Consider the following 18700-nt stretch of genomic DNA (forward strand, 5'->3'; position numbering starts at 1 on the left):
CTAATTTGAGAAGAGCTTCACAGAGGAGGTGGCATACTGGGCTTTTAAGGCTGGGCTTGCCTGAATGGTAGAAGGAATAATCTTGGCAGACAGACATTATGAACCAAGGCAAAGAGACATGGCCTGTAAGGTGTGCTAGGGACATAGCGGGTGGTTTGAGGAGGTTAGTTGTAGTACCAAATGATGGGACGTGAGAGTGGGAATGAACACTGGGCCTGAGAATGACAGGACCTCGACTTTCAATTTGAACCACACTGTGTAGGATTCTAAAGCATGGTGTGTTGTGTCTTTTTGGAAAGTTCAGTGTGAAGGAGGAAAGAATTGATTGAAAGTAAATAGTCCCGGCAAGAGAAGATGAGGCCTGTTGTATGAACAGAACAGAATAGATGGATATAATGGATATTGGGAGATGAAATCGTTAGTACTTAGTGACCAGCATGAGGTTGGAACGTTGGGGTCAGCCTATCTTTAAGGTCTGGGTGGAAGAAACAGAATCTCTGTGAGAAACTGAGTGGTATGCTAGAAGACAAGGGAGAGGACATATTTCAACAAGAGTGATGATGCTTGGCAGTATAAATGCCTCAAAGGGAATAGCCAGGATGGGACTGAGAAGAGACCATTATAGATAAGAGATTGAGGTCATTGGTGACCCTTGGGAGAAATTATTTTAGAGTTCTCCAAGAGTGGAGAAAACACATGAATGAATGCTTACCCAGTTCAAGCTGTAGCATTATTCCACAAGAGCCTAACTAGCAGTTAGATGCATTTGTGTATGGGAGTATTCACAAACATCAGCTCTTGGGTATTTGGAGTGGAGGTAGGGGAGAGGGAAGCTTAGGATAAGTGCTTAATTCAAGTGCTCCTGGACAATATGTCTGCCCTCTGCTTTCCAGGGTCTCAGAGAGCCTCTTCCTTGTAAATACCATGACCCCGAATTGTGCCATTTTGTCTTATTATTGTCTTATTATTGTCAACATACTGTAGAAGATAGCTGCTTCTCGACTTCTCAACCAGTTCCACGTTGGTACTCGTTTCTAGCCAACGGGGTGATGTGTCACCCAGTTGCCTTCTTTTCTCCTGAGGCACTCCTTGTCCACCTGCTGGGGTCCACCTGCTGGGAGTGAAGGCAGCTAGTGATTGTTCTCACCTGGGGATTGTCCTCAGCAGAAGAGTGTCACTTCACAGAAGATCATAACCTCTGGGATGGGGACAGCGGACAGCCTGTATGCAATGACTAGTCAATAGAGGTGGGATGCAAAGGCTCCCATGCCCCGGGGTAGGATAACTTTGAAGAGTCGCCTCGGCTCCAGAGCTCCTGTGGGATCAGATGAAGTTTTGGTTCCATTGCATCATTCTGTCTGCTCATTCCAATCCGAATTCTTTCATTCCCAACTGGTGTTGATTCCGTGGAACACCCCAATAAAATCCCTCTGTGTAAATCTCAGTAATTCTGAGTCCCATTTCCTGGAGAACCACCCCAATTTCATGATTGTTTCTAGTTTGTTTGTCTGCCCAAGGTGGTCACCAATCCATCCCTGTGGTTACTCTGACCTTTAATTCTGAGTCCGCTGGATGCACCCAGCTGGAAGACCCCTCTCCCAGCAGCTGGAACAAAAGTCTTGGCATTGCACTTCCTTGGTCCTGATTGGCTGAGACATAGGCCCATTAGTGGACTGTTCAAGAGGAAAGAGCTAGAAGTCAGTTGCCCAGATGCTCTTGAGATCAGCCCATTGAACCTCAGCCCCGAGGAGGGGTCTGTGAGGTGGGGTGGCCCCTTGGCCTAAAAGCTCGTCCCCGCTCTGCTCCTGCCCTCCCCTTCCACCATCCCCTCCCCCACTGCTTCCTAGGCTCCCTAAGGCAGGTGGTAGTCACCCTTCTGGATCTTCTCTTTCATTCAAATTCTGTTTTTTTAGTCAAGAAAAACGAATGTTGAAAACACAATTGAGATATTTCGAGCAAATGTAGAACCTCTCTCAAAATTTGTTGCAGAAACACCGCTGAGAAAACAAACTACTGGGAGCACAACTTAGAAACAAACAGCAGCTGCCACCATTTGTGGGCTTTTTTTCCCCCACCGTTCGTTCCCTCATTTCTTTCTAATCCTGCGTGTAATAGAACCTGCTGTTCTGCTGGCCTGGCGGTCTCACACACACAACTTTCTGTTCCCATCCTGAGGCCTCCCAGGTGCTCTGTTAGCCACGGGGTCTCCGCTGACAGGGCCCTGGGCCCTTACCGTCTCTGCTGTCACAGGGTTCCCTCTGGAACGTTGTCCACACCCCCTGACCACGTGGGGCGTGGCTGGAACCTCCGGATTTCTCAGGCTGTGGAGTGTGGTTTCTTGCCCTCCTGGTTTTATCACGATGGATTACGCAGATGACAATCTTTCTCGGTGACAACGTGCTTCAACTGCTGGGCTTTTGTTTTATTTTTTAATTTGTTTTCTCTGCGGAGTCTTCAAAGGCATACAGCAAAGGGCTTTCCTTGGGCCTGATGTGCTGAAGACTGTAACTCGAAACGACTCTCGCTTGTCACATCAAACTCATTTGTCTCCTTCCCCATGCGTGGCAGCCTTGAGCAGCCCTTCACCTTTTAAATGCTGCTAGTGGTGTGCAGACCCTCAGCTTCAGGATGACTGCTATTACACGTTAGCCGATTGCCAACCATGTGCATGGTGTAGTGCTAGGCCCTCACTCGCTCCTCATCAGAGCTCTGCAAGGCGCGTGTCATATCTGTTTTCTCTGCCCAGAGACTGAGGTGCTCTCCCAGGGTGTCCTATGATCATGCAGCCAGTCAAGGGAAAGCTGGTATTCGACCCAGGTCTGTCTGAATCCAAAGCCCAGGCCTTCCCTCTCCTGCCTCTCAGTCATCCTGACAATATATGGTGGTGCTCTTACAAAAGTGTTGACGCTTTTGCAGCCTTTTTTTATTTGGCCTTCCCTCACAGTTCGCGCCTAACATTTAAAAATTAAGACAGGGGTACCTGGGTGGCTCAGTCGGTTAAGCCTCTGACAGTTGATTTTGTCTCAGGTCATGATCTCATGTGTTCGTGAGTTCCAGCCCCGCATCAAGCTCTGTGCTGACAGTGAGGAGCCTGCTTGGGATTTTCTCTCTCTCTCTCTCTGTCTGCCTCTCTCTCTCTCTCTCGAAATAAATAAAGGAACTTAAAAAAATAAAAATTAGGACATCTTGGAAACAAACAAACACAAAACACAAAACACAAAACACAAAACTTCAGACCTGGCAATATTGTGCTCATAGGTTAATGTAAGAACCAACTGGTCCCAGCTATGTTACCTCCCTCTCTACAGGGAGACATGGCTTCTTCAGGCTGCCACAGACCCTAGCTGGCCCACTTCACTCTTTTTTTTTTAATGTTTATTTATTTTTGAGAGAGAGAGTGTGTGTGTGAGAGAGAGAAAGAGAGAAAGAGAGAGAGAGAGAGAGAGAGAGCATGAGTGGGGGAGGCACAGAGACAGAGAGAGAGACACAGAATCTGAAGCAGGCTCCAGGCTCTGAGCTGTCAGCACAGAGCCTGACATGGGGCTTGAACTCACGAACTGCAAAATCATGACCCGAGCTGAAGTCAGACACTTAACCATCTGAGCCACAGGCGCCCTGCACTTTGTTCTCTTATGTTACTTGCCTAGCCTCTGTGGACGTTTAAGTTTGTGATTCTTCATTTAGGCCCTTAAAGAAATAATTTCTGTCCAATTAGATATCAGTAGAGGTCAGAGTCAGTTTATGCTTCTGAGTTGAATTTTATAGGCTTTGATATTTTTTTCAACTTTTGTGGACAGTAATTTAGTAAGAAGTAGCACTCATTGGTCATTTGTTGAGCACCCTAACATTTAGCTGACTCTGAGGGTTAGGTGACACCTGTTTGGTGGTACGGACTTGCATCAATCTCCAATTTAGTTTGTCTTCAAAATCCTGCAGGGACTCGTCAGGTACTGCAGGATCTGGAGACCATCCACAGAAACATATTTTGCAAGGACAGCCTTGTAAAGAGGGAAGATGAATTCAAAGAAAAACATGCTGAGAGAGGCAGCTGTGTTTTTTTTAAAGTTTATTTATTTATTTTTGAGAGAGAGAGAGAGAGAGAGAGAGAGAGAGAGAGAGAGAGAACACAAGCAAAGGAGGGCTAGAGAGAGGGGGAGAGAGAGTATCCCAAGCAGGTTCTGCAGTGACAGTGTAGAGCCCGATGCAGGGCTCGAACTCACGCATCGTGAATTCATGACCTGAGCCAAAACCAAGAGCTGGACGCTTAACTGACTGAGCCACCCAGGTGCCCCAGAGGCAGCTATGTTGGTTGCATTTGCTCTTGGGAACCATTGACTACCTTATGTAAGATTGCCCCACCACACAGAAACACCCCCTTCTTGACTGTGTTCAACATAATGGACAGCTCAGAAGCTTCATAGAGAAAGATCTGAGAAATTAGAATCCTTTCTCAGGATGATGGCTCTTTCATTTTATCCTGATGTACCTGCAAGTGTGTTTCCATCTGACTGTGAGAAATATGTTAATTCTTCGTTATTGTTTCAGTGACAGTCATATCTCTTTTTGTCTGATTTAAACACATCTCATAGAGATGTAAAATGGAAAGAAAGTAGATTTTGACTAATTTCATAGCTGTAGCTGAATTAAATTTTAATAGCAATTAATATTAACACATGAGTACCCCCAAAGCTAAAGTTATTTATTTGCTTATTTTGAATTTTTGCTTTTGATTACAACAATGCCTAGAATATTGTGCTGAATATTTGTTGTTTGTTTATTTTCTTTTAGGACCCTGCAGGGATTTTTGAATTAGTGGAACTTGTTGGAAATGGAACATATGGACAAGTTTATAAGGTAGGTTCATTTAATTTGAATATAGCATGGCGTATATATGGTTTTTGATTCATGCATGCTAATTAGAAATGCTGTCCCTTCTTGTTCATATATGTCTTACAACAGATTTACAACAAAATTATGTGCTTGTTAATTGACTCTCCATCTTTCAAAATATATCTGTAGTCCCATTGCCTAAACTGGATTCCGGGATTTGGGCATTGACCTTCATTAAATACAACAGTGTCTATATCTGACATGTGAATTCCGATGCTGCATATTTGAACCTCTTTAAGTGTTTACTTTCCTTTACATCACACTGCCAGAACTGGTTTTCAAAGGAGCAAAAGATGCCTGTTACTTTAGAAATTTAAGCTGTTAAAACATTACAGCTGGAAACGTAGATTTGTTATTGGCCCAGGGCATGAATTAGAATGAGTTTAGTGGACAGTGTTAGGAGAAACCTGGGTACCTCACAAAGCAAAGGCCTAATGGCAGCAATGACTTTTAGAAGATATGAAATAAGTAAAAGTGAAACTTGACATGAGGAATAAGAAGTATGTTTTGTCCTTTTAGTAGTTTTTGCTTATACGTTCACTCAAAATGCTTTTAAAAGATATTACCCCCCAGTAAAGGATCTAAAAAAAATGACTGTTTAAAAAATGTGGGTTGATTTCCTTTCTGATTATCAAAAGGAAATGGAAATGAACTGTTTTGGATTAAAGTTTAGGGGGTTTTAGCGAATGAGCTATTGAAATAAATGCCTTCAAAAAAACCCAGTTCTTTTCTCATGATTATTTATAGGGAAATATCTATCATTTTCCTGAGTGGTAGTTAGATGGGATGGTGTTTTCATTACAAATTATCTCTTTTGTTGTTCTGTTTTTAAAAGTTTCTTTTCAGATCCCTAAACTTCTCTAAGTGATTAAAATTATTGTGGAAGTCATCTATATTGTAATATTTCCAATTCAACAGAATGCCAAGAGTATACACACACACACACACACACACACACACACACACACACACACGATGATCTTGAGAATCTGAACACAATTGTAAACAGGTACATATTTAAACCTTTATTTATTGGGAGGTATTTATTTATTGGTGTCCACTCTAGGGGAGAATTTCTCCCTTGCAAGAAATGATTAGTTCCTGAAATGGCAACCCCTTGCAATTAGACAGAATGTCGTCCACCCAAGCTGTTCACTTGACGTTGATCCTGTCTGACACAAGGAAGAAATGTGTCTCAGCAAATGCTTTTAAATGCTGTCAATGAAGATAATTAGGTTGGAAGATTGTGTTATTGCGTTTTGAGAAATTGGTTAGAACTTGTGAATTAATGTGGGCTAATGAATTAAACTCTGATTTAGGTAGAAAATTACTTCTGATTTGCTGACAGTCTGGAGTTGCAACTCTGTGGCATGCTCCTGGTTTCATGGCACCCTTAGAGCCATTCCACGGTACCATGCTTCTTCCCATCTGTAGAACATGCATTTGGGTCATGATTCACAGCTTTGTCCACCTCTAAGAGGTGGACTGTACACTCTTGCAAGATAAGGCAACAAAGAGGTTCAGTTAAGGATGAGAAGGTTTGGAAAATTCACAAGTATCCCGAATTTCTTGTTGCCTGAAAAAAAAAAATAAGGAAAGGAAACAAGTGTCAAGAGGTCTCAGATCTTTTTTAGAGAGGAAAGATATTCACCAACTATGTTGTTAACATTATCCTAGAGATACCATTATTTTAGCGGTCGTTACAAAACTTTGACACCACTCAAGCTGGAAGGAGATTGCCAAGAAAGGTCCTGGTGAACATGTTGGACTCTGGGACAGAAGACTTGATCTCTTTTACCAGCCCTATGTATTGTTTTGTGGCATCGCAGCTTCTCTGTGCATTAGTCAGGTACAAATGTCATTAGAAATGCTTTGGGGATTTGTAATGGTAATGATATATCTGAAGAATTAAAACTCCCTATTCATTTAAGAGATCGGTGTCTAGGCAACTCAGATGTTAGGTGGCACCTGTTTCTGGACAGAGATACCTGGGTTTCCTGAGCCACTAATCCAGTCCTTTTGTTACCCTGAGTTCTGAGGGATTCAGATTAATAAAATAGCACAATCTAATATATGTGAGCCTAAAGAAAAATAAGTTAGGAAGTGATCACATTACAGGTTATATTTACCTTTTATGGAACAGACATATTTCTAAAATACTATAAGCATACATAGAAATTTTCATAGCCCTGAGAAGAGATCCGTATACCAAAAAAAAAAAAAAAAAATTCTATGATAAACTCTTTCTTTGTATTAAGTATTAAACCTTTGATTTCAACTTGCTGATTTCAGCTTTTGGTGTTCCTGGATTTTACAAAATGAAGTCTAATTTTATGAACAATTACATAGACATTGTCTTTATTTTATGGAAAGATTCATTTTTGTAAGTTGTCCTAAGAGAGACATGATAGAATTTTATTTACAAGTAGTTTTTAAGAAATGTACTTAATACAATAAACACAAATGTGCACACAAATGTAGATATTAAGAGAATATTTTCTGCAATCTATCTGAATATGAACCACATGCATTTGGGTGTGGAAATATAAAGGTCATTTAGTAATGTTCAGATTTTCAAAGTTATTTCTAGTCTCACTCCCAAGTCTGGCTTGGTCTCTCTGTCCTTAGAAGGCTTACCTTTTAGCATTTTGGTCCCAGGTGGTCAAGTGACAAGTCACTATGTTTTTTACTTTATTTATTGGATTTAATACAGAAATAATAGAGTAGTGATTCTCTGTCAGGACTTTTATTGTAGAAATCATCTTCCCGGGCCTATGGTTCCCATTAAAAACCAAACCAACAAAAAGCCACATACCTGTGTGCTAAAGATTTTGGCTATTTATTGGCATGCCACCTATTGGGAGCTAATGGAATCCAGATAATGTTTTTGTTACAATAAAGTATATTTTAATATTTTAATATGTTGAGATAAATTGTTTAATGTGTACTGCTGAAACACCACTAAATCTTAGCCACAAATTTCAAAAATGAATGTTGGTCTATCCGGTTTCTTAATTTGCCATTTTGAAATATATATTGGTTATTATGGACATGGAGACATAATTTATTGCAGAATGACAGGGTGAATTGTGAATATGGTAGAATCCTCAGTATCTCTCAAATTTTTCTCAAAACCTCCCAAAGTTGTAAAGCATGAACTGAAGAGGCCATCTTGGAGGTGACAGGGAGTGTGAGAGAGAGAGCACCTCAAGTGAATGTATGTGTGTTTTCAAAGAATTGCGGAGGTCCTCTTAGGTAATCTAGTCCAATCATTCCTCTGCCAAATGTCTATTCAGCCCGACCTTGATTACTTCTGGTCATATGGAACTCATTACCTTCCAGTCAGTCCATTTTCCTACAACTCTCTTTGAGTGTTCATTGTCATTATGAGCCAAGATTCTACCTTTCTAAAATGTTTACCATTTCAAGTTGTTCCATACCCTCAGAGCTATTTAAAAAAATGAATCATCTTCCACAAGAACATAGTTCTTCAAATATTCAAAGAAGACTTCTCCTTTCTTCACTCAAACACATACTTGTGTCTATTGTTCTTTAGGCAATATAGCCTCAAGTTGCTTGATTAATTCTTTACATCACACAGATCTGAGGCCTTTCATTATTGCAGCTTCTCTCCAGAACTGTTCTAATATATTACTGAAAATAATACTTTATACTTCTAAATAGCGTTCTATTTTGCAGAACATCTTGTATATGCGATCTGATTTCTGATTTAATTCCTATAATAATTTCATGAGCACCTTGTTCGCAGCTCAGGGTCTTCACAGCACAGTTTCCTCTGTCGGGAACACTTTCCCCCAACCCTCTCATGACTGGCGCCTTCTCCTTCAGGTCTCAGTTCAAATGTCACCTCCTCAGGGACGCCATTTTTCATCCTTGTGTCTACTACAGACAGCCACTACCTCTGCCTCCTTCCCCCACAGACTTTCTCTGTCGCATGAAATTGTTTTATTGCATTCGTGGCATTGCCACTCTGAAATCATCTTCCTTTTTTGTTTGAGTGTATATTAAACTATTTAAATGCATAAATAAAGGAAAAATAAGGATAGGGACCTAGTCTCTCTAGCCATCAGTGTCTCCTCAGTCTGGCGCATAGCAGACGTTGACCATTGTGGGGCTCAGAATTGAGCTTTGTTTTCCTTGAGAATTCTTTTTATATTCATTTCCAGGTTTTTTTTCAGTGTTTGCCATAAAATATTAGTCTACTTACTTCAGAAGTGCCTATTTGCCCAAAAGTAATCAACAAAATGCCCTACTTATTTTTATGGTCGGAAGTGGATGTGGAGTTTATGTTAAATGAATTGTTCATAGTCTGTAGAAGCCAGACCCATGCTGGAAATTCACAAAGTGAGGCAAATGCATTTTCTGGGGTTCAGCCTCCTGACAGAGGTTCTCAGACTTTAGTGTGCAAAACAAATATTTGGGAAATTATTAAAAATGTAGATTTATAGGATCCATTTTTGAAATTTTGATTCAGTTGGTCTGGGGTGGGGTGCAGAATCTGCACCTTTAATAAGCATACGGGTTTATTCTGATGGTTAGGGCCATGGTGCCATGCCTCCGGAAACTGCAAAAATGAAAGTAGATTATCCTGTTGTAGCAACTGAGTGAATGCTAATCCTAATGCTTTTTGTAATCATTTACATTAGGATTTTAGGGTTTCTGTGCTGACTCCAGCTTATATCAACTGAGAAAAGTAAAAAACATAAAGATCTTGACCCGAGATATGATGCCAACCGGGTTTGATGTACTCATCGAGATATTAAACGTTTGGTGTTTTTATTTGACATGTTGTGATTACAGTTTAAGGTTGTCCTGAATAATTCAACTCAAGACCTGAGAATCGATATGGTCAAACTGACCTGGTGTAGGTAGAAGAATCTGAGCCTCTTGCATGAGATTTCCTCAAGTCTGTGTATTGTGATCTCTTAATTAACCTTCTGCTAAAGTAAGACAAGGCATTTTAATAGTGAGCTTATCAATCATCTCTATATAGAGATGATTCTATGATATACTCAGGATGTAATGTAGCTTTTCATAGTCTGTTCTAGTGAATCATGAAATTATACTATTCATTTGTTGTTTAGTAAGGAATGAATACGGGGAGAACGTTGTATTTCTTAGATAATAGTGGCATTTGTTTTTTTAATCAAGAATTTCCAATACAAAGAGTGCATTATTTCAACATTTGTTGAGTGCCAACTTAAAAAAAAAGAAAAAACCCTGAGCTTTGTGTGGGAAGAATGTAGAGCCAACTGAGGTGGTTCCTGCTCTACGAAAGTGTGCAGTCAGATTATCTAATCAGGATTCTGGGTGCTTACCATGTGCTAAAAGCTTTCATATATATTGTCTTTGTTACTCCTCATGATTTTGTAGGGGAAGACACTAAAGCACATTTGTTAAACCACATTATCACTCAAGGCAGGGTTTCTCAATCTTGGAACTATTGACATTTTGGGACGGATAGCTCTTTGTTGTGGAGGGCTCTCCTGTGCATTGTAGAATGTTTAGAACGTGTAGAATCCTTGGCCTCTACCCATGAGATATTAATGACACTTCAAAGTCATGACAATCAAAAATTTCTCCAAACATTGCCAAATATTTCTTAGGGAGTAAAACCGTCCCCAGTTGAGAACCATTTCTTTAAGGATGAGACAAAATAGCAAAACTCTTAAAATTGGTGGGCAGAGACAGTGGGAGTATAGAATATGGAGCAATTAATGCTGCCCAGGCAGAGTAGAGACCTGAATGGATTGTGGAAGGGAGATATGGAAGAAGCTTTGAGGCCTTGGCATTTGCACATCTTGGGGTGCAATTTAGCATTTTTGTAAATGGAAAATAAAAAGGATTTTGGAACAGGACTGAGCTGAATTCACAGTCAGGCTCTTCCTCGTTCTGGTTGTGTAAAGATAGCCAACTCACTCTCCAAATCTGGATTTCTTCATCTGTTAGTAACAGCACAGTGTAGGGCTGTTGGGAAGCCCAAAGTGTAATGTGTATGGAAGACCTCAGCACAGCACCTGACACACAGTAGGCACTCAGCAACCTTTTCTTCTTCCCAAACACATGTGCCAGTGGAGCCTAGCTTACCAGTTCTTTCCATGGTCTTATTTTTATAAGTTTTACGATCTGAAAGAAGCATTCATAGAAGGTGAAGTCAGAAACACACATAGCCTTGTGTGTGCAATAAAGAATTGCATTATTTATGTTAAATCCAGTTTGCAATACTTCTTACATGGCGTTTAATGACATAATTACCATTTAGATATTATAGTTGATTTTTAGTGTTTAAAAAAAAATAAAACTCAACCTCTCAGTGATTTGTAAAGAGAAGGTGGATTATTAGAGGAAATAAGAGTTGGTTGTACCACTCTAGAACTTTAGGAGGTGGGTGAGAGTGAATCATTCACGCTTGAAATGTGTTGGCTGATGCACTCTTCATCCTCATAGATCTCCATGTTGTTTGTGTCTAACTTGGCTCAAGACCATGCTACCTCATGCTAGGATCTGTCGGGTGTAATGAATTCGATGGTTGCTATGTGAGCACAGAGGGAAGACCTATGTGAGTGCCTGTATGCCACATGCCATGTGGAAGGGTCTCTTTCTCTGCTAGGTGGCAAGACCTCCATAGTTGCTACCAAAACTTGCTGCAGGGGATGACGTGGGATTTCTTGTTGCTACTAGTGGTTTGCAGCCCTCGCTGTTTATAGAAATCATCTGGATAGCTTTGAAAACCTATACATATCTGGGTCCTTCTCTAAAGACTTGGTTTTAGTTGGTTTGGTGTATGGTTGGGTAGAAGTGATTTCCAGAACTTTCCAGATGCTTCTAGTGTGCAGCCAGAATTGAGAGCCACTGGACTAAGGTGATATAGGGGCTCTTCTTGGTGTCTTTGCCTCTGAGAAGGAGTCTCTACCACTCTTACCTCTATCATGGGGCTCCGTTCACCTCATTTATTCACTTATTCAGCATCAGCCTTTATTAATAAGCATCTTCTGCTGGCTTGGCACATGTGTACCCACCTTTCATTTGAAGTGTTGAGATTGCTTTAGTTCAAAATACTTCCATTCTACCTCATATCAGTGAATTGCCAAATAACTTGATGCACAGCATTCTGGTGGCTTGTAGTTTTTAGATCTCATAACACCCTTAATGACTTGGTGATTATAAGGCAGTCTCATGTAATTAAACAGTCAATACTTACTATGTAATTACCATTATTTGGGGGTTTTTTGCAACCTGTAAAATAAAACTCTGCCAGGATTACAGGCACAGAATTTAGAGCCATGCACAGTTTTAACTGCTTTTTACATGGGAAACATTTGAGACTTAAAAAAAAAAAAATAACCAATTATTACTAACCAATTAATTAAACCAGAGATTGAATTTCTTATCTCTGTGGTTTAACCTCAGTAATTTTAACCTCAGTAATTTTATGAAATCTACTGGACGTTTTGCGAGTGCAAAAAAAAATATCTGCTGTTTGACAAGCAAATACATACTCTTTTCTAAGTTGGAGTGCTGCTTGGCGGTGAGGATTTGGAATGGGGGAACAAAGCATTGCCAGGGCCTCCAAATCAGGCTGAGTACAACATCTCCTGCCAAGTGCTGTGGCCTTGGGCATTGCTTCTGATTTGGGTCCTGTTGCTTACTTTCCAAAGCAATGCACAGAACTTGTCTTTTTTTGTTCCCATCTACAACAAAGGAGAAAAGACTAGCAGCTGGCTCACTGAGAACTCTTAATAAATACCAAATAGCGACCATCATAATCATGGTGATGATAATACCATCTTACTAGGCTGCATGGAAAAGTTATGAACCAGATTATGTGAAGAGATCTGTCTCCTTTAGGGGGAAAGTGTTCTATTGTTTTAGAAAACCTGCCCTAATTCCATGATAGAGTCCCCTGGAACATACAGTCTCTGGCAGACCACTAGCATGTTCCCGGCACCTGACACACAGTAGGCACTCAGAATGCTTTATCTTTAAAGCATTTCTTGATAAACTGTGCTTTGGTCTGTGCATCACATTCAGGAAGACAGTATGAGGCTCCTCGCTGAATTTACTCGAAATCTTACTACTTTTTAGTTTTGCTTCTCTTTCTCTCTTATTTATTGTGGCGAAGTATACATACTGCAACATACTGTTAAGGAGCATTAAGTACATTCACATAGTTGTGCAATCATCACCACCATCCAAATCCAGAACTTTTTACTGTCCCATACGGAAACTCAGTACCCATTAAACAATAACTCTTCATTCCCTATTTCCCTTCTTCCCCCCAGTCCCTGGCCTGCCTGCCTTGCTTGCTTGCTTGCTTTCATTCTTTCTTTCTCTCTTACTCTCTCTCTTTCTCTTTCTTTTTCTCTTTCTCTGTTCTTTTCTTTCTTTTTCTTTCTTTCTATCTTTTTCTTTCTCTCTCTTTCTCTTTTTCCCTTTCTTTGTTTCTCTTTCTTTTTTCTCTTTCTTTTCTCTCTCTTTCTCTTTTTCTCTTTCTTTCCTTCTTTCTTTCTTTCTTTCTTTCTTTCTTTCTTTCTTTCTTTCTTTCTTTCTTTCTTTCTTTCTTTCTTTCTTTCATGTTTATTTGAGACAGAGAGAGACAGAGAGAAAGAGAGAGAGAGAGAGAGAGAAAACCTGCATGGGGGAGGGGCAGAGAGAGAGGAAGAGAAGAATCCCAAGCAGGACCTGCACTGTCAGCATGCAGCCTGATGATGCAGGGCTCAATCCCATGAACCATGAGATCATGATCATGACCTGAGCTGAAATCAAGTGTCGGGCGCTTCATCGACTGAGCAACCCAGGTGTCCCCCTGGTCTTTTCTTTTTAAAATATTCCCAGTTAACTTAATTGTAGAGGTAATCGTTTCCTGGATAGTGTCTTGCAACTCAGGCTTCCCAGTGAGCCTGGAATGGTCCTGCACATCTGCCTGTCTGTGTGTTGGCTTTCCTCAGGATGACTCACCGACAACCCACTTGACCCTCCAGTTGACTGAGTACCCAGCACCTGAAGGGGTACATCTTGTTCTAGGAAGCCGAAACTGAGTCCTTGATTTTTCTACCCCATTTATATGTACATAAAATGATCCTTTTTAGGTTGAGGTGGAAGTGGAAGTCGAGGTCAATAAAAAATGTACAAGCATATTGTACAAATCCTAAAAGAGTGTGGCTGATGTTTTCTCTATTAACATGTTCTAGGCTGTGGTTACATTTATTACAGTTTTACAAGTTAGGTTCCCTTTTACCTTTAAGCGTATCAACTCTTTCCTTTTTTAGCAGGAAATTTCTTTTAGATGTAGTATTTCGCTCACAGTGGAATGTTCTGGGTGGAGGAATGTCAGGGTCTCCTTCGTGCTGCTGTTCCTTCATCAATGCACCGCTCACCTGATACTCCCTTGCTTGCATCAATCCACAGAGCGTTCCCCACTCTTAGGTTCTACACCCTCCATTCCCAGGTCCCTCATGATGGGATCTCTGTCTCTCCCTCTAGCCTGACTCACAGTGTGCTTCAGTACTATCTCATTGCTGCACTCATGCACACAGCAGGCGCTTTCTATTTATTCATGCCAGCTACCCTCCCTCCTGAACACCTGGCTCAGACAGCAGCCCCCTCCTCTGTACCTTGTGACACCTACCTACTGACATCTTCTCGCTAGAGTGATCTCACAGTTTTGTAATGTTCTGGCTGTTTCCACTCTAAACTCTGAGTTCCTTGAGGTCCGGAACATTACCTTGTTTTGTCTCTAGTGCCAATATAGAGTAGATGATTTAAAAAAGAAAAAGATCATATTACTCCTATGTTTTGCTGAGTTTTGGAACGCCCTATCTTAGTGGAATATGTGTCATTTTTGCTTAATGTCAACTGTTTCATCCCGGAGACTGACACTAAATATAATATTTAATAGCCAACAGCAGCTTAAATACTGACAAGCTAAATAAAAAGTATCCATCTACTGCATCATGTAACAGAAAAAAATAGGATAAGGAAAAAGTGTTTTCCCTTCTTTCTAAAACTAGTGTCATGGACACGATTCTCTAACCATCCCTGTGGGAAAACAAAAGGGGCCACAGCTCATTTGAACTTGTAAAGACCCTGTTTTGCACTTTGGGGAACAGAGATGGATTTTCTTAGCTTTTCCTTCTGCCATGTCTTCGGGACTGTGGAGTTAAGCATCAGTACTGATGAATTTAACCATTTTCGGAAAACCCTCCTTCACATTATTTCACGTGACCTTTATGATGCCCACAAATGAGATAAAAGAGGTATGGTTATCCCTGTTTTACAGACAGAGCCCTTGAGGTCTCAGAGTTTATACATGACTTTCCTGATGTCACCAAGTAGGTGATAGAGCCTGGCTCGTGGTCGAGTAGCCTAAATCTCTTTAAATGTTTGGCAGGGATTGGTTTTGCCCCGCCCTTGTATTGCATGTTAGAATTCATTTTATGTAGATCCCTGATAAGTCTGAATTCAGAATATAAAGCAATGATGCCATGACTTATTTCAATATGTAGTTATTCTAATCTTTAGATCCAAAATACTGACAGGTGATTGATGACTAGGTAATTAATCACTGATTTCTTAGCAAGTGGAGACACTGTTCTTTATACAACAAACCAAATTGCTGTTTCCCCAGAAAGATAAGAAGGGAATTATTTTCCTTCTACAGAAAGGAACTGGCATGCTTTGCACTAGTTACATTTTACAATATGAAATGGGGCTGTGCTGATCATTTGAGGGAATTGGTTGCTTTTTTTCTCATGATTTGCTTTTGGTGGGAGAGGGGAGAGAATAGCATATTTCTAGACTTCTTCAAAAATCGGCTTCAATAGCCAGGTGCATGATTTTTTTTCCCAAAGGCTCAGCAATCAGACTAGAGCTTGTTAAATGTTTGTTGAATTGAATTGATTTTTTCTTTCAGCTGTAGTTATGTACTTTTGTGAGCAAATGGATGAATGTAACTGCTCTGGAGACCATGCAAATATTTGCCAGGTGCATAATCCGTACTTTTCTCTATCCAGAGCAGAGGGAAAACCAGGTACCCGTAACCCGGCATGGCACTGTAGCAAATTGCTTACTCTTCTTTGCTTTTATATTTGCCCCTCTCGGGGATCTAGGTTTATGTGTGAGGATTTGGGGGGCTGGGAGGGACAATGAAACAGAGGATGATAGGTAAGAACTTCTGGGTAATGTAGTTGAGAGTGACCTGGCTACAGTATGAGGATGCAAACGATTTATTGTGTAATTTATCATGAAAGCCAGTTGGGAATACTTGTGTAAAGATTCTTCATTTGTAGCACCACTAAGGGCCACACTATTCAGCCTTTTTTTCCCCTTCAGGTTATAGGTATGTAGTACCCATAACCGAAGAACACTAGCAGTGCCTCTAAAAACTATTATCAGATGATTCAGTGGCAAGTTTTGCCCATGTCGATCTCACTCATTCTCTTACTATGTGTCAAAACGGTGAAGGCTAGTGAAAACACAGGGCACTGTGTCCTTTTCTTTGGATGGAGGCAGAGTTGATTGTAGATTCTCTCTCTTTTCTTAAGGTTTGTTTGTTTGTTTGTTTGTTTTTAAGTACTCTCTACACTCAATGTGGGACTCAAACTCATGACCCCCAGATCCAGAGTCACACGCTCTTGTGGCTGAGCCAGCCAGGTGCCTCAATTGTAGATTCTCTTAAAAGGAGTTTCAAATTAAGCAGATCCTGATTTCCCTCAGCTAACCCTTCTGGTGATTTTAGCATGTTGCTTAAGACAAGACTTGCTTGAACAAGACTAAAGCCTACAGTTAGTCATCTGAGTAAATATGCTATAAATTTAAGATGTGGTCAAGAAATCAGTGTTGATAAGGGATGGAGGAAAACACAAAATAGAAACAAACAAACAAAAAAACCCAAAGCAAAATAGCAATCTCCAAAACAAAAAGCTTTTTTTTTTAATATTGTTTTTCCATCCAGAAGCACAGGAGATTTATGAATTTCTGGTTAAGTTGATGAGTAATACTGTGGTTAAGTGTGCTCTTTGAAATTTGACTTGAATACTATGCATCGTAGTGTTAGTTCTTGTTCAAATCCATATGTTTGTTAATATCTAAAAGTAAGTAGGTTTCCTGTCATACCCCACTTACCACTTACCTCACACCCCAGCATTCGGTCATCTGCATTTTGGTGTTGAAGAGACTCCTTGTTAGAATACTGGTACTTTATATTAATGTCTACTTTTTGGAGGATTTGGAGGATGGAGGTTATTTACAAAAATCCTCTAGAATAAAAGTTATAAGAAATAACAAATGTCAATATTGCTCAGATGAAGGACTGGATATCCCAATGAAACACTCAAGTCTCAGAACTGACTTAAGTCAAAACACGGCCCTGTGGGCTTGTGTGCTGTGGAAAGTCACATTGAGGTTACATGCTACTATCTCTCTGGACTTGAACCTTAGAAGTTAAGTGGCATTCAGAACCCTTTTGGCAGTTCGCTAAGGAAGAATCTCTTTGTATTTTTTACCCCGGGTCCTCTCTGGGCTCAGGAGTTTCATAGATTTAATAGGGACTTTTGGTGATAGTTCTTGACTGTTCTTGTGGTTCATGTGTCTTTTTAAAGTTCATGGACTAAACCCCATTCTTTTAACAGTAGAAGCATACTAGTATGCAAGCATATAAGTAGAGTGGGTATATATAGTACTTATGCCCATTATATGAAAGGCTCCATTCCACAATGTCATAAGGAAGATAGATACTTACTACTTAGTATCCCTCCTCCACAGATGAAGAATCTGAACCTTAGAAAGTTTGACATGCCCTTGGTCACACTGACAGTAATGGTGCAATCTGGCAGTGAGCCATCTGCAACCTTTTGACATCAAAGATTTAAGTAGATATAATTCATTGGAAGAATGAAAGCATGGTGGGGCCGACTGCTCAACTCAAGAGTTCAGTGATCTAATTAACTGTTTAATTTAGATATTTCTGGTTTAATTGAGAACTACAGCCTCTAGTTCTTAGGATCCCTTTTAAAGCGGAGGAGCCACACTGACAAGCCATCCTTCAGTACTGTCTACATGCTTTATTGCTCCTCTCTGACCAGTTAAAAAAGGTTCAAGAGTTATCTTGCTTCTTGCAGGTGACCTAGTAATTCCGCCAATATGTGAAATATATGTTCTTTAAAATATCGCACTTAAGAGGATAGGTAGAAACTCAGCCAAAATATGTTGCTATTCTAGAAGGTTCTTTGACTTGGGTCAATCAAGTAACCTTGACACTACTTCTGCATTTCTGAGCATTAAAACCTTATTCATTTTCAGACAGGAGACCTGGGTTGAATCTGATCTTTTAAAGTGTCTAAGAAGAAAGAATTTACCACGTAGTTTAGGAGTATAAACAGAAGTTTAAGAAGTTTGTTGAAAAACCTCTGTCCTTAAGTACCCTCAGGTATCTTAAAACTCTTTATTTATTCCTATTGATATGCTAATCACAAGTTGCTCTTCAGTGTTCAAGCATTTTCTCCGAGGAATTTGTACTGCCTGTACTTGCTTCATTAAGCTGTACAGTAAAATAGTTCCTTATTTACATAGTGGTACCAACCCTTGCATCCAAAGTAGTCTGAGTTAGAGAAGTTCACTGAGTATTGAACACATCTGTGTCACAGATTCATCATTTTGAAGTCATTAGTTGCTTACTGTTGGATAAATGGACATAAGAGGACACATGGCTAGGTGAACTTTATGTATGGGATAATGGTCTCCCTTCCTACCTAGAATGAGATAACCTTGTGGAGTCCAAAGACTAGAAAAG

General features: G+C 40.3%; 1 protein-coding gene across 1 annotated transcript in view; it reads left to right on the plus strand.

Moving 5' to 3' along the window:
• Nucleotides 1-18700, plus strand: part of TNIK (TRAF2 and NCK interacting kinase) — a 391801-nt gene that overhangs the window by 81389 nt on the left and 291712 nt on the right. The window contains 1 exon segment of the mRNA XM_019840116.3: nt 4789-4854. Coding sequence (XP_019695675.2) covers nt 4789-4854 — 66 coding nt within the window.

The sequence above is a fragment of the Felis catus genome, chromosome C2 (assembly GCF_018350175.1).
Source record: "Felis catus isolate Fca126 chromosome C2, F.catus_Fca126_mat1.0, whole genome shotgun sequence".
Taxonomy (NCBI): Eukaryota; Metazoa; Chordata; class Mammalia; order Carnivora; family Felidae; genus Felis; species Felis catus.